General features: G+C 40.1%; 1 protein-coding gene across 3 annotated transcripts in view; it reads left to right on the top strand.

Moving 5' to 3' along the window:
• Window positions 1–15081, top strand: part of fkbp15b (FKBP prolyl isomerase family member 15b) — a 70350-nt gene that overhangs the window by 6027 nt on the left and 49242 nt on the right. For 2 of the 3 annotated variants that reach the window (XM_049578762.1, XM_049578763.1), the window contains exons 2-12: window positions 4336–4439; window positions 4528–4606; window positions 4865–4934; window positions 5022–5096; window positions 7929–8027; window positions 8720–8869; window positions 8961–9029; window positions 12376–12519; window positions 12713–12867; window positions 14037–14085; window positions 14192–14308. In XM_049578762.1, the coding sequence (XP_049434719.1) occupies window positions 4336–4439; window positions 4528–4606; window positions 4865–4934; window positions 5022–5096; window positions 7929–8027; window positions 8720–8869; window positions 8961–9029; window positions 12376–12519; window positions 12713–12867; window positions 14037–14085; window positions 14192–14308 (1111 nt within the window). The remainder of the gene's footprint in view (window positions 1–4335; window positions 4440–4527; window positions 4607–4864; window positions 4935–5021; window positions 5097–7928; window positions 8028–8719; window positions 8870–8960; window positions 9030–12375; window positions 12520–12712; window positions 12868–14036; window positions 14086–14191; window positions 14309–15081) is intronic. The other variant, XM_049578764.1, reaches the window with a different exon arrangement.

A 15081-nucleotide genomic window follows, 5' to 3' on the forward strand; every position in this document is an offset into this window, starting at 1 on the left:
TGTCCAAACTTTTGGCCTGTACTGTGTATATATATATATATATATTTATATATATATATATATGTATACAGTACAGTACAGTACTTTTGGCCTGTACTGTGTATATATATATATATATATTTATATATATATATATATGTATACAGTACAGGCCAAAAGTTTGGACACACCTTCTCATTCAATGCGTTTTCTTTATTTTCATGACTATTTACATATATATATATATATATATATATATATATATATATATATATATATATATGTCTATGTGTGTATATATATATATATATATATATATATACATATATATATATATATGTGTATATGTATGTATGTATGTATATATATATATATATATATATATATATATATATATATATATATACATACAGTACAGGCCAAAAGTTTGGACACACCGTCTCATTCAATGCGTTTTGTTTATTTTCATGACTATTTAGATTGTAGAGTCTCTCTGAGGGCCTCAAAACTATGAATGAACACATGTGGAGTTATGTACTTAACAAAAAAAGGTGAAATAACTGAAAACATGTTTTATATTCTAGTTTCTTCAAAATAGCCACCCTTTGCTCTGATTACTGCTTTGCACACTCTTGGCATTCTCTCCATGAGCTTCAAGAGGTAGTCACCTGAAATGGTTTTCCAACAGTCTTGAAGGAGTTCCCAGAGGTGTTTAGCACTTGTTGGCCCCTTTGCCTTCACTCTGCGGTCCAGCTCACCCCAAACCATCTCGATTGGGTTCAGGTCCGGTGACTGTGGAGGCCAGGTCATCTGCCGCAGCACTCCATCACTCTCCTTCTTGGTCAAATAGCCCTTACACAGCCTGGAGGTGTGTTTGGGGTCATTGTCCTGTTGAAAAATAAATGATCGTCCAACTAAACGCAAACCGGATGGGATGGCATGTCGATGCAGGATGCTGTGGTAGCCATGCTGGTTCAGTGTGCCTTCAATTTTGAATAAATCCCCAACAGTGTCACCAGCAAAACACCCCCACACCATCACACCTCCTCCTCCATGCTTCACAGTGGGAACCAGGCATGTGGAATCCATCCGTTCACCTTTTCTGCGTCTCACAAAGACACGGCGGTTGGAACCAAAGATCTCAAATTTGGACTCATCAGACCAAAGCCCAGATTTCCACTGGTCTAATGTCCATTCCTTGTGTTTCTTGGCCCAAACAAATCTCTTCTGCTTGTTGCCTCTCCTTAGCAGTGGTTTCCTAGCAGCTATTTGACCATGAAGGCCTGATTCGCACAGTCTCCTCTTAACAGTTGTTCTAGAGATGGGTCTGCTGCTAGAACTCTGTGTGGCATTCATCTGGTCTCTGATCTGAGCTGCTGTTAACTTGCGATTTCTGAGGCTGGTGACTCGGATGAACTTATCCTCAGAAGCAGAGGTGACTCTTGGTCTTCCTTTCCTGGGTCAGTCCTCATGTGTGCCAGTTTCGTTGTAGCGCTTGATGGTTTTTGCGACTCCACTTGGGGACACATTTAAAGTTTTTGCAATTTTCCGGACTGACTGACCTTCATTTCTTAAAGTAATGATGGCCACTCGTTTTTCTTTAGTTAGCTGATTGGTTCTTGCCATAATATGAATTTTAACAGTTGTCCAATAGGGCTGTCGGCTGTGTATTAACCTGACTTCTGCACAACACAACTGATGGTCCCAACCCCATTGATAAAGCAAGAAATTCCACTAATTAACCCTGATAAGGCACACCTGTGAAGTGGAAACCATTTCAGGTGACTACCTCTTGAAGCTCATGGAGAGAATGCCAAGAGTGTGCAAAGCAGTAATCAGAGCAAAGGGTGGCTATTTTGAAGAAACTAGAATATAAAACATGTTTTCAGTTATTTCACCTTTTTTGTTAAGTACATAACTCCACATGTGTTCATTCATAGTTTTGATGCCTTCAGTGAGAATCTACAATGTAAATAGTCATGAAAATAAAGAAAATGCATTGAATGAGAAGGTGTGTCCAAACTTTTGGCCTGTACTGTATATATATAAACCTTTTTATTTATTTATTCATTTTTTTTTAACGACAGACTCATTTACTATTAATATACCTTGCCACTCAATTATGAGGCATTCACTTACAGCTCTGCCACATTCTCAGACTGACAACCATTTTGTGCTCCCTGCCACTGTATGACCATTGTGTAATAGCAGCACAGTGTGTTTGAGCTGATGGAATAAGCAGTCAGTTTAGCGCATGTTCTAGAGGGAGGAGTGTTACGGCAGCTAATTCCTATCACATGCTGCCTGTTAGAGGAGTAAGGTGAAGCCTTTTCCCAGAGCCTATCTTTGCCCAGTAGAGCCCCAGCTCTAAGTCAGAGCTCTTCTTTTCCTTCTGCTATGCTGTTGAATCTACCACAGTGGTGTGACTGCACCGGGGAACTAAAGATCAGGGGTAGCCTAGGACTGAGTGCTGGAACGTACACTGGGAGACTGGTTTACACATGCAGACAGACTGTCCCCTCTCATCCTACTTCCTTAACATTGGAGATGAGGGCCTCATAGCATTCAACATGTCCGTTCTGGGAGATACCAGTGATTACCAGTGGAAGGAGTTCCAGGGGTCAGTACCTGAACAGCTGAGCAGTTTTCCAAGGCATGTGCCATTATGAAAGCACAGAAACTTAACAGAAATGTTGGTGGAGCTTCGCAGGTTTGAGCCAGACTGTTGGAAAAATAAGCTCTGTGCCTATTATTGAGGTGGTCTTTGTAATGATATTGCAGTATGTAATGATGTAGTAATCGTTGATTGTTTCTGCACTACAGTTTTTGTTGCTTTGTTGATCATTAGAAAAGTAATCACCAGTAGTTTTGATGTTTGATTAATTATGCCATTTGTCAACCAGAAATGTAACACAACTCGCATAAGGATTTGCTGCTTCTTTGTTTCTTTATATCAGTGCAAATGACATGAAAATTGAGATGACCCAGGAATCAGTAGTTTGACCGAAACAAGTAGCTCTATGATGCGGAGCAACTTTAAGAAAAGAAAAACGAAAGAAAAACTAGTATGTGGACACTGATCCATCCATCAGTGTTTAACCACCGTTGCCATGTTGCAGGGGCAGCAGGCTGAGCAAAGTATGCCAGATGCTCTGCTCCCCAGCAACGCTTTCCAGCTCCTCCTTGGGATCCTGAGGCGTTTTCAGGCGGGATGAGATATATAATCCCTCAGGGTGTTCTGGGTCTGCTCCGGGGCCTCCTGCCAGTTGGACATTCCCGTAACACCTCTAACAGGAGGCGCCCAGGAAGCACTCTGATCAGATGCTGGAACCATCACAATTGGCCCCTTTCAACGTGAAGGAGCAGCAGCTCTATTCCGAGCTGTCTCTGGATGTCCAAGCTCCTTACCCTATCTGTAAGGCTGAGCCCAGCCACCCTTTGGAGAAAACTTGTTTCGGCTGCTTGTACCAGCAATCTCATTCTTTTGGTCATTACCCATAGCTCATAGATGAGGGTTGGGGCATAGACGGACCAGTAAATCGAAAGCTTTGCCTTCTGGCTCAGTCAAGGAGTTCAAGTTTCTCAGGATCTTGTTCACCAGTGAGGGTAGAATGGAGCATGTGTATGCTGAGTTGATATTTATTTGGCAAAGAACTTTCTAAGGCCAAGAATGAACTTTCATACTTGTTTTTTTTATCTGTCTTCCTCAGCGAATGGAGTTTGCTCAATTGTCATGCAGTCTGCAGCTTCAATGCCAACTGAGCAGACTTCATTTACTAAGAAAGACCAAGAAATGGTGTTGAAAGCTCGAGTTGTGAGTCAGTCAGTTAGTTGAGTTGAAAAGATTTTTTTGTAAACGACTGCTTTCAAGAGCTAGAATGAACTTCAGGATATTTTTTAAGTTAGGAAGGTAGAAAGCTCCAGATAAAGCTGGTAAGAAGTAAGATTTCTTTTTCTTGACAAATAAGTTTTTTCAAACTTTGGGTTTGAAAAAAAAAAACTAAATAATAGATACAGCCCTGCAGTTTTTTTTTAACTATTTAAATAGAATGCTCATAATGTTGTCCATTGTGTACCTGACTGTTGAACTTTCATGTGGATTAAAATATTAAGAGCTGTTAAGTATAGCAGGTGTTTAAAGTAATCCCTGAAATGAAGATGAAAGGCATGTATGAGGAGCTTTACCCCTGTTAGTAGGAATCAGCTTGACTGCACAGTCAGTGCTGCATGACGGGCCATATCTTACTTTCGAGACCAGCGCATTTTTCTATGAGTGTAACTTCAGAGTGAATCATGCATTTAATTGCATGGCACACAACCATGTCAAGATAATCTTTACACTTGTTCTCCTTGCAGGGCCAAGTTAGCCTCCCTGTTTGGACTAGACCAGGAAGGCAGTCAGGGGAACGAGTCATTCCAGTACACAGCACCCAAACAGCCCAGAAAGAGCTCCAATTCAGGTAAGACAGTCACAAATGAGACATGAGTGACTTCAGATTCAGCCATGACTTGGACGCTAAACTCAGTTTGTCTTTTGTCCGTTCACAGCACCAGCCACCCAGAAACCAGCTCCACCACCCGGAGCTCCTGCAGTGTTATTTGCTACAGCAGTTCAAGCGTTCAGATAGTGAGGACCCAGTTTTTAATCTTTTAAAACCATTTTAATATAGCATAAAGTGTTTAGGAATATTTCAGCTTTTTTCATGTATATTTTGAAGATAAAAAGTCTGTGGGCTACAACTAATCACTCCCCACAAGATTTGTTTTCCAAAACTAATTATAATGTTATTTCCGTGATAAACTTCATAAATTAAGTCACAACTCCCTAAATCATCTTAACTCAAGTCAAGTGAAAAGCTTTTCTGCCATTTTGTCCCATGAACAGTATTAACGGACAGTATGTGAAGCAGGGAAAGCTGGGAGCAGCCATACTGGGCAACCGCACAACAAAAGAGGTTGGAGGTTTGCTAATCGGTCACTTGTTTGAGATTATTGGTGTGACTTTTGATTTTTATGAATAATGTACCTTCTCTTCTCTGCAGTACAAGCTGCTTCTGTACTTGAGCCAACAAAAACAAGTGACCGCAGCCAAGATTCATGTGGGCTTTGTTTTTACGGTGAGTGGAGATCTAAAGGAGGTTGAATCCATATAGACAGATAATGTGATGCATTAGAGTATCACAGTAAAAGGACTATGCGCATGGTGGGGAATCTTTGAATAATACTTTATGTGTCTGCGCCAGTGATAACCGTGGCTGGTAATGTTTTCAGTTGCCTGTCCATCTGTCCGTCTGTGTCATTTTCTTGTATACAATATCTCAAGGCCACCAGGTATGTGTGAAGCATCCATGTTTCCACAGACATGGATGTAAACTGTAGGAGAAACTTGACTGGTGCGTAGAGGCATACAGCTGTGGAGCGGTAATCCTAGATTCTTAATATAAAGTGTTCTGTGTTGACTAGGGGTGTCCCAAGCACATTTTTTTGCATCCGATCCGATACGAGCAGGGGTCGCGTTAACCGGATATTCTCGGTCATTGACCATTTTTTACTACAATGACCGGAAAATCTGAAGGCTGTCAGTCAGTTGCAATTACCACCCCTGCCCACTTGGCGGCGGAGTGCACAGTCAGTGGTTTAAGTGGCTGCCGTTTTCACACTGCAGAGAAAAGGTCATTCATCTGCTTCATGTAGCGTTGTTGACATAACGCCCTGCACACACCGGACGCGGAACCGAAGCACAGTGCCCAGCAGCGGAGGCAGTTTTCAATCGGCGCCCATGTTATTCTATCTGACTGTCCACACAGGCCGCTGAGCAGAGCGGAGCGCCCGCAGAGGCAGCGCTTCAGTTTGGCGTCTGGTCTAGTTTTCATGCGAGCTGCGAGCGCTTCTGTCAAGCTGGATAGAGTGGATCGTACCAAACAGGAACTCGGGCACAGAAAAGACGAGAGAATCCGGCCAATTTTCAAAATAAATAGCATGCACTGTGGAACGTGAGGAGAAAATACTGTGTTCAGAATTTAAAAAAATACACAACAGTGCATAAACAAACACATTTTTCAATACCCTAATCACTTCAATACAATTTTAATTTTGTGTCACCGAGCCTACAGGCATCACTACATAACGCCCTGGACACACCGGATGCGTTAGTGCCGTCCGGTGTGTCCAGGGCGAAGCCTAATGGCACGGGTGTGTGGATGTTTGTTCATCTTTTCGTTCATGTCCTTATTAATGCACACTTTATAACTTGCTTGTTGAATTTATTAAAAACGAACGAATGAAAACTAAATGTCTTTATTATCATTTAAAAACGAAAATTAAAATGACCAGTAAAATAGATTATGACCGGATTTTTATGACCCTGCTGGTCAAAATGACCGGCGATGAAAAAACGAATGTATCCAAGTTGTCCCATAAGGTTTGTTTTTTATGTAAATAGTATCCAAAAAGCTTATCGGCGGTTCAGCAGCACAAAATGAAAACAAATTTAATATCATCTTCTTCTTGTCTTCAACAAACAAAATAGGCCCATATCTTTTGTAGCGGTTTGACACCAATAAAACCCATAAAACAGGTCCCTTAACACCAAAATTAGGTTGTTTTTACCTGGTTTCTGTAGAACAAAAGAATTATACTATAGGCCTACAAATATACAAATACAACAGTAATCAGTTTCAAGAAAGTATATATTTTTTTCACCAAAGAAAAGAAATGCTCTGTTCCGTTCAGTCAGTTCAATCCAGTTCAAACAAAAACTCCACTCTGGGATTTCCAAATAACATATCACAGTTCAATTCAGTTCAATCCACACAGTTCGCTAAACAAAATTAAACTCCACCCCAGGTTTTCCCGCAAACAAGGAGGTAAAGAAAATCCACTGTTGGCTCTTCACTCAGTTCAGTTTCAAAACAATAAATCAACCTGGCCCGAAGGTTCCAAATAAGGAATAATGAAACGGAAAATAACCCGCGGCTTTTGCCAACTCACACGACCGTGTGTTAATGCCGTAACGCTCCGGCGTTGTTTCGGGCGTGGAGGCTCCGTTGGATCCCTTGATATTCGTGGCGGAATCTCTGAGGTGAGGCCGGTGGCCGGATGGATGATATTCCACAGGCAAGCGCACCTATTTCGCGGACTTTGAGCGGTGTAAAAATGTAAAAGGCCGAATATGCAGAGGACTTTTGGCTCATTTCTCTATCGCCGGTGACTCGCCATATTGCCAGGAGCAGTATAATGTAGGAGCCGGTCTACCTGGGCTCAGCTGATCGAGCCATCCCACTGGCCGATAGCACCAGCGGGTGTGTCTGGAGGTAACTCAGTGTCTGGAGGTGAGCAAGCCATCAGCTGACTGTCTTATAAAAAAATATATATTCATAAAATATACAGGATCGCCACACTTTATACATTAGAAAGCGGAGGCAACAGTGAACAACATAGATGGAAAAACCTGGCCATTGTTGTTGTTTTGATTTTGTAAAAACAATGTGATCGGCGCCGATACCCGATCGGGACATCCCTAGTGTTGACTGTATTATTCAGTTTTGTATGTTTTAAAAACAAAAACATCTTAATAATTTACATTATGTAGGTCCACTTGCCATCGCTTTAAAAGGCTATTATAAAGATGTAAATTTAATCTTAATTAAAAATAAAGATTTTTTTTCGGTCAAATGTATAATTGTCTTTTGAAATATATCAACTGACATATAAATATTTATAAGATTCAGCAGCAAACTCCATATAAGTATGTCACTGTGTAGAAGAAGAATTAGAAACACATGGGGGACACTGTATCAAAGTTCATGACTCTACAGATTCCCCAGCAATGTGTAAGACTATGATGCAACTTGCTGCTCAAATCAGCAGATTGCTAATGAAAAACGGTACACCATGAGCTCAAGTGTTCCTTGTATTGTCCCTGACCTCATGTTCTTTGTTTCCTGCAGGTACAGCAAAACAATTACTGCACTTTTTATGATGACCAGAGGCAAAACTGGTCCCTGATGTTTGAATCAGAGAAAGCTTCATCGGACTTCTGTAAAGAGGTGAGTGGCACAAGATAGTGACTATTGTTTGTCCAGCAGAGTGAGTAACAAAGCAAACAGACTAGTGTTGTCAGGATACCAAAATCTTTGTTTCGGTACCAATACTAATATGAATGTCGATACTTTTCGATACTCTTCGGTACCTTTCCTAAGGAAAAGTCCTTTTGGATACAAACCTTTAGAACAATAAATAGTAGGGGTGTAACGGTACCAAAAACATCATGGTTCGGTAAGTACCTTGGTACGGACGTCATGGTTTGGTTGCTCAAATGTTTCACTAAGTTGGTGTTGTCTCGTGTTGTCTCCCTTTGCGAGGCAGACTTTGTCTTGGGCCAGCTGCGAATGTTGATACAGGTGTTGTCATACACACCACTTGTGCAATCTGTGCTCCAACAGGAACAAGAAAGGCGTTTGTGTGTATAAATGATTAAAATAAATTAACTAAATTAATAAATTGAATCCATTTCAAAGTACCAGTATTTTCCAAATGCAGTATAGTACCATTTGGAATACTCAGGACAGCGGTACTATTTTAGTACCGGTATACCGTGCAACACTAAAACAGGCTGTCTCTGATGACAAGTATCTAAAGCCCTGCACCTTCTGATCTGCATTAGACAGAAGCTTTTGCCAAATTGCACAAGTTATGCTGTTTATCAGATGAAGACTTCTTTCTTTTTTGTATGTATCAGTTGTGTTTGGCAAAAGCGAACAGCGTGGTCTCCTTAGATGCTGTTCTGATTCAGGACCTGAGTCTTGGCGAAGGCCAGGCAGTGGAGAATGGAGACTCTTTGGAGGTAGTGTACACAGGCTGGCTCCTGCAGAACCACACCATTGGACAGGTCAGACATTTCCACCATCTTTTCATTCTGTCTCCAGTTCCTGTGGATTTGACTCCTATGTTGGCACACAACTCATTGAATATCATTTCAGATGTTTGACTCCAACCAGAGCAAGGACAAGTTGCTACGACTGAAAATTGGAGCTGGAAAAGTGATCAAAGTGAGACAAAACATTTTTTTTTACTAAATAAGAATAGCAGCTTAAATGTTTTCTGTGCAACTTTTTACCATTGTTAACCCCTTCTTCTTTGCTAATGTGTGAACATATTGTAATGTAACTTAAAAAAAAGAGACTTTTCCTTTAGTTGCCTCTGGCAGCCTGTGGACTGACTTTCATGTAAAGGACGACTTTTTCCCAGAAAATCCAAAGGATGTGATGTGCCCTGTCTCCCTTCAGTACACTAACAGTTGCAAGAGGCCCCCAGGAAGCGCGCAGGGCTTTGAAGTCAATTTTCCTAGTGGCCAAACAGTGTAATTCAGGGTTTCCGCAGGTCATTAAAAAGCATTAAAAGTCATTAAATAGATTTTGCAAAAATTAAGGCATTAAATGGCATTAAAAAGCATTAAATTCGATGTCCAGAGGCATTAAAAATTGAATACATTTGATGGAAAAAAAAAACATTGTTATTCATGATTTATTTTGATTATATAAACATTTAATAATTTTGATTGGAAGTATAATGTGATGATTGACAGCAGAACCCTTTAATTGGCTCTTGTTTACGGCTGGTGCACGAAGTCACAACACTGGATGCTTGGAATGCAGCGTGCTGTGAGGGTGCTCATGCTGTGGCGAAAGAGAGGAGGGAATATTTGCAAATGTCGGAAAAATGGGAAAATGCAAGTTTCAGCAGAAGTGGTTGGATGAGGAACTATTCAGAAACTTTTTTTAAACTGTTGCCTTAAAACAATATAACTCAAGTAAAAGTAAAAAGTATTTTGCATTAAAACTACTCTGAAAAGTACAATTTATCCAAAGTTACTCAAGTAAATGTAACTGAGTAAATGTAACTAGTTACTACCCACCTCTGCTTGTGAGCCATTTCTAATTCACTATAGAGTGACAGTTAATGTATATTTAGATTTTCTCAAATATTCAAGATTAGCATTGTAAAATGCTTACAATTCTCTCTCTCTCTCTCTCTCTCTCTCTATATATATATATAATAAATGAAAAACTGTATCTGCAGTTGGACATGGGCATTAAATTTGTTTAAAGTGGCATTAAAAAGAGCATTAAAAAGCATTAAATTAGATTTGCTGATACCTGCAGAAACCCTGTAATTACACTGTCTCGTAATGCCCTGTGTCCCAAAAACACTTATATGGGGCCATTATGGTAGCAAAATAGCTTCAAATGTGTGTCTCAATCTGTGTGTGCGTAATCAGATTTGTACATGTGTAAAATAATTTGTAAAAGCGTGCTGAAGTTTGTGAATGCGTACAAAAATCTGCAAATGTGTATTTAGAATCTGTGTGTGCGTAATCAGATATGTAAATGTGTAAAAAAAAAATCTGTAAATCTGTACAACAATCTGCAAATGCGTACAGAGATCTGTAAATCTGTGCAATGATCTGCAAATGCGTACAGAGATCTGTAAATCTGTACAACAATCTGCAAATGCGTACAGAGATCTGTAAATCTGTACAACGATCTGTAAATGCGTATAGAGATCTGTAAATCTGTACAACGACCTGTAAATCTGTACAACGATCTGCAAATGCGTACAGAGATCTGTAAATCTGTACAATGATCTGTAAATGCGTACAACAATCTGTAAATCTGTACAACAATCTGCAAATGCGTACAGAGATCTGTAAATCTGTACAACGACCTGTAAATCTGTACAATGACCTGTAAATCTGTACATTGATCTGCAAATGTGTACAGAGATCTGTAAATCTGTACAACGATCTGTAAATGTGTACAGAGATCTGTAAATCTGTACAACGACCTGTAAATCTGTACAACGATCTGCAAATGCGTACAGAGATCTGCAAATCTGTACAACGATCTGTAAATGTGTACAACAAACTGTAAATCTGTACAACGATCTGCAAATGCGCACAGAGATCTGTAAATCTGTACAATGATCTGTAAATGCATACAGAGATCTGTAAATCTGTATGCAGATCTGCAAATGCGTACAGAGATCTGTAAATCTGTACAGTGATCTGTAAATGTGTACAACAATCTGTAAATCTGTACAACGATCTGCAAATGCGTACAGAGATCCTTAAAAAGATAGACAGGTTTGTAAATACGTATGTCTTCAGCTTTAACTCAATCGGGCCTCTCAATTAGCTCTCTTTGTACACATGATTTTTGCTACTCTTCTGCCAAGCTTGCAGCTTGAGCCTGTCAGCCTGTGCTCAGGGTGACACACAATTTGAGTTACAGACACAAATCTTCTCACGCATTAGCGGATCTCACACGGCAGAAGAATAGCAAAAATCAGGTGTACAAAGAGCCAATTGAGAGGTCCGACTGAGTTAAAGCTGAAGACATAGGTATTTACAAATCTGTCTACATTTTTATGGATCTCTGTACGCATTTGCAGATCTGTGTACAGATTTACAGATTGTTGTATACATTTACAGATCATTGTACAAATTTACAGATCGCAGTACACTTGCAAATCTGAATACAGATTTGTAGATTTTTTTTTTACACAATTACATATCTGGTTATGTACACACAGATTCTAAATACTCATTTGCAGATTTTTTTATGCATTCACAAACTTTATCACGCTTTTACAAATTATTTTATACATGTACAAATCTGATTACGCACACACAGGTTGAGATACGCATTTGCAGCTATTTTGCTACCATAATGGCCCCATACACTTCTTCTATGGTGACTTGCATGGCGAAAGAGACATCTGTAAATCAGCGGATACATTTTTTTGAGTATCACAACCCCTGTGAAATGGCTTGTTTCCCTATTGTGGTTTAATCCAGTCAGTCTTATAATATTCAGAAAGTCTAGAGGTGCATGATTCAATCATTCAATCATTGTATTCCCCAAAATTTAGATGTACATTTGAATTATTCTGGACTGTTAACCAGCAAATGCCATCTCTGCTCAGCACCCTTTTTAAATATTCAGAAAACTGTAAAATGAACTGTTCAAACTTCACATCATGTAAAAAAACATTGGCAATGGTAAATGACAACATCGTTACATCCGAAATTCCACACAGTACTGTCATTTTAGGATGTTAAGAATGCCAAAATGTTTTTCAGTTTTGGTGCATTAGTACTGTGACAGCTGTTTATGTCCAAGCTTCTCACTACTGGCTTCATGTACAGTGTATTCGCCTTCTTGTTGGCTCTGTAGTGCAGTTACTCTCCACTAGTTGATCTCATAGGGAAACAGTGTTTTGAAATAAACCAGCTTAGCTTTAAATAACCAGCCTTAACTGTTACTGCATGATGGCCATGATATTATGATTATTATGGTATATTGCCTGCATTTATTACTTCCTCTGTATAAGCAGGGCTGGGAGGAAGGGATGCTTGGGATGAAGAAGGCAGGCCGTCGTCTAATTGTCATCCCACCCAATCAAGCCTATGGATCAAAGGGAGTCCCCAACCGTGTCCCGGCTAACAGCACTCTTATTTTTGAAGCAGAGCTTCGACGGGTAACGGTCACTTAACAATTTTATACATCCATCTGCTTCTGTATTTGACCTTTTCTAGCTTGCCTGATTATTCTAATGTCACATGAATACTTAAGTTGTATCTGCATTTAAAAACCTGCAACTTCTTACTTCTTAACTTGCAGTTGCTTATAATGTTGGTGAAGTGAAGCTTTTCTGCTTGTTTGTGCTGTAGGTGAAGTTTTCCAAGGACAGTGGGTCTGTTAGTGCCAGTACCAGCTCCAGAGACTCTGCAGCTCCCTCCCCTGTTCCTTCTCCAGCCTCCAGTGTGGAGAATTTGGCTCCAGAGCCCCCAATACAGACGACCACCTCTGGTCCAGGCAGACCAGGGTGAGATTTAAGCCTCAGGATATAGTTAACGGCATTATCCCGAACTCTTTGGTCCCTTCTTGCCTAAATTTGAGTACTTATGTCAATTCTGGTACAATGAGAGCAAGTCTACTGGAGTCAAATTCCTTCTGTGTACACATGTAGTGCTGGGCGGTATGACCAAAAATTTATATCACGGTATTTTTCAAAATTGTATCGGTTTCACGGTATATGATGGTATTTTTTTTTTCATGCACGACTGGGTGTTAACCATGTTTTCTAATGATTTACAGAGGAATTGCTGCAGTAAATTGGCTTAGAATGGCCTATTTTCCTGTCATGAGGAGTGAATATTGTAGAAAAACATTAATGTCCACACTAGTATTAATACAGGTTTGCATGGCCTCACAAAATGATGCTGTTTACAAAGAGGTGGCACTCATGATTCTAATGAAGTGAAGGAATCAGAATGCATAACAGCGGTACCATGTCTTTGGCTAAGTGGATAGTGATAGCGTTGGTAATCTCAATCCACCGTTTGCTTTTCTTGTCGTAGGCAGTCCCCCTAGCAAACGCGTCTTTAAGTGACATCTGACTCGACTTTTCTCTTGCAGTGCTAACGTTATCTGCAGATGTGGAGGATGCAGATCTTAGTTTCATGCATTCTTGATATTCCAAGACATGTTTGTGGCTGAGGTGGTGAAGTAAATTGCTCGTGTTGTGTCCTGTGGCTACAACTTTAGTTCTACAACATTTGCAGAGAATTGTTGTTTGATTGACGTCGTTTTTTTTTTTTTTTTTAAAGCCAAAGAACTTCCAAACAACAGACACGGCTCCTCTTTTCGGTACAAATTCTTCTGTGTCATGTTCTCGTTCTGGAACTTCAGTTCCAGAACTTTCACTGTTTTTATCTATCTTCACTGCTCAACACGCCGTTGTGCCCTCACATACTTGTTTAGTGCAACTGCAAAACAGTCCCCTGTCAAACAGTGTCCTGTGGCGCTACGTTATCGTTATGTACGCTACATACTCACCGGTATTGGGGTATATGAAAAATTCATATCATAAGAAAAATAAACACCGGTATTCTGTATGAACTGGTATACTGCCCAGCACTATACACACGTACTCGCTGAATAAAGCTGATTCTGATGCTTAAGATCACTTGTCCTTTTTTTGTTTTTTTGCAGGGAACCACCACTTCGTGCAAAGTCAGACTCACTCAGTGAGCAGTTGGCAGTAAGCACCATCACTGCTTTTTCCTTATTACCAGCTTACTACAAAATTAAGTGTCTTATGTTATTTAGCACTGGTATTGAAAGAAGACTTCTTTTTCAAACTTCAGAATCCAGATGCCACAAAAGCCAAGCTGATTTCTCGCATGGCAAAGATGGGCCAGCCCATGTTGCCCTTCCTGACAGGAGTGGCCAGCCAGCCTGAATCCAGTGACTCTGAGCTTGAGGTTGGTAGGCAGAATCCTGGGGGAGGTTTTTCTGTGGGTGTTAAAGTGTGCCAATATTGTATATTTTTCCTATTGTCAACAACAAATTCCATGAAAAGGCCAAAACCAACAATGAGTGTATCAACTAATAAGCACTGTTTGTATATCATGTGTATGTTATATATCAGGGGTCATAAACTACATTTTTCCAAGGGACAGAATTTTGCTAAGCAGTCCGGCCTCTGCAGCTGACATGGTGGGTGTCGGACTTTCAAAAAAATATATATATATATTTTCATCTCAGTTATTTTTGGGGGGGGGGTTCAATAGAGGAAAGAAATGCCAGAAAACCAAAATGCATTGTTTTGTTCCTCATATTGAGTTGATTAGAGGTCCTATATAGTAAAATGGAAAAATGTCATGCTTTCAAGATCCCCTTCACTCAAAATGTGTTTTTCTTATGTTTATGTCCCTAAAATGTCTGACTTTGACTATACTGACTTGTATCTACACAAAGTTTGTCACTAGAAAGGTGTTTTACATTCCTCTACTGAAGGGGGGTGATGACTGTGCACGGATAACAAATGAAAAAATTTGCTTGGGTTTGGCCCACTTGACATGCTGCTGTGTTGTGCTATGGCCTGGAATTTGTTATTTATGTGACGCCTGAACGCAACACAGGCTCCGCTCCAACTGCGTGTGTATACATTGCTGTGCTGCGTTGCTGTGCGAGCAGCATGTTTGACTGTGCGTAACAGCAGTGTGTTGATGGTCTTTTACACACTATCCATAAC

Source organism: Epinephelus fuscoguttatus, linkage group LG6 (genome assembly GCF_011397635.1).
Source record: "Epinephelus fuscoguttatus linkage group LG6, E.fuscoguttatus.final_Chr_v1".
Taxonomy (NCBI): Eukaryota; Metazoa; Chordata; class Actinopteri; order Perciformes; family Serranidae; genus Epinephelus; species Epinephelus fuscoguttatus.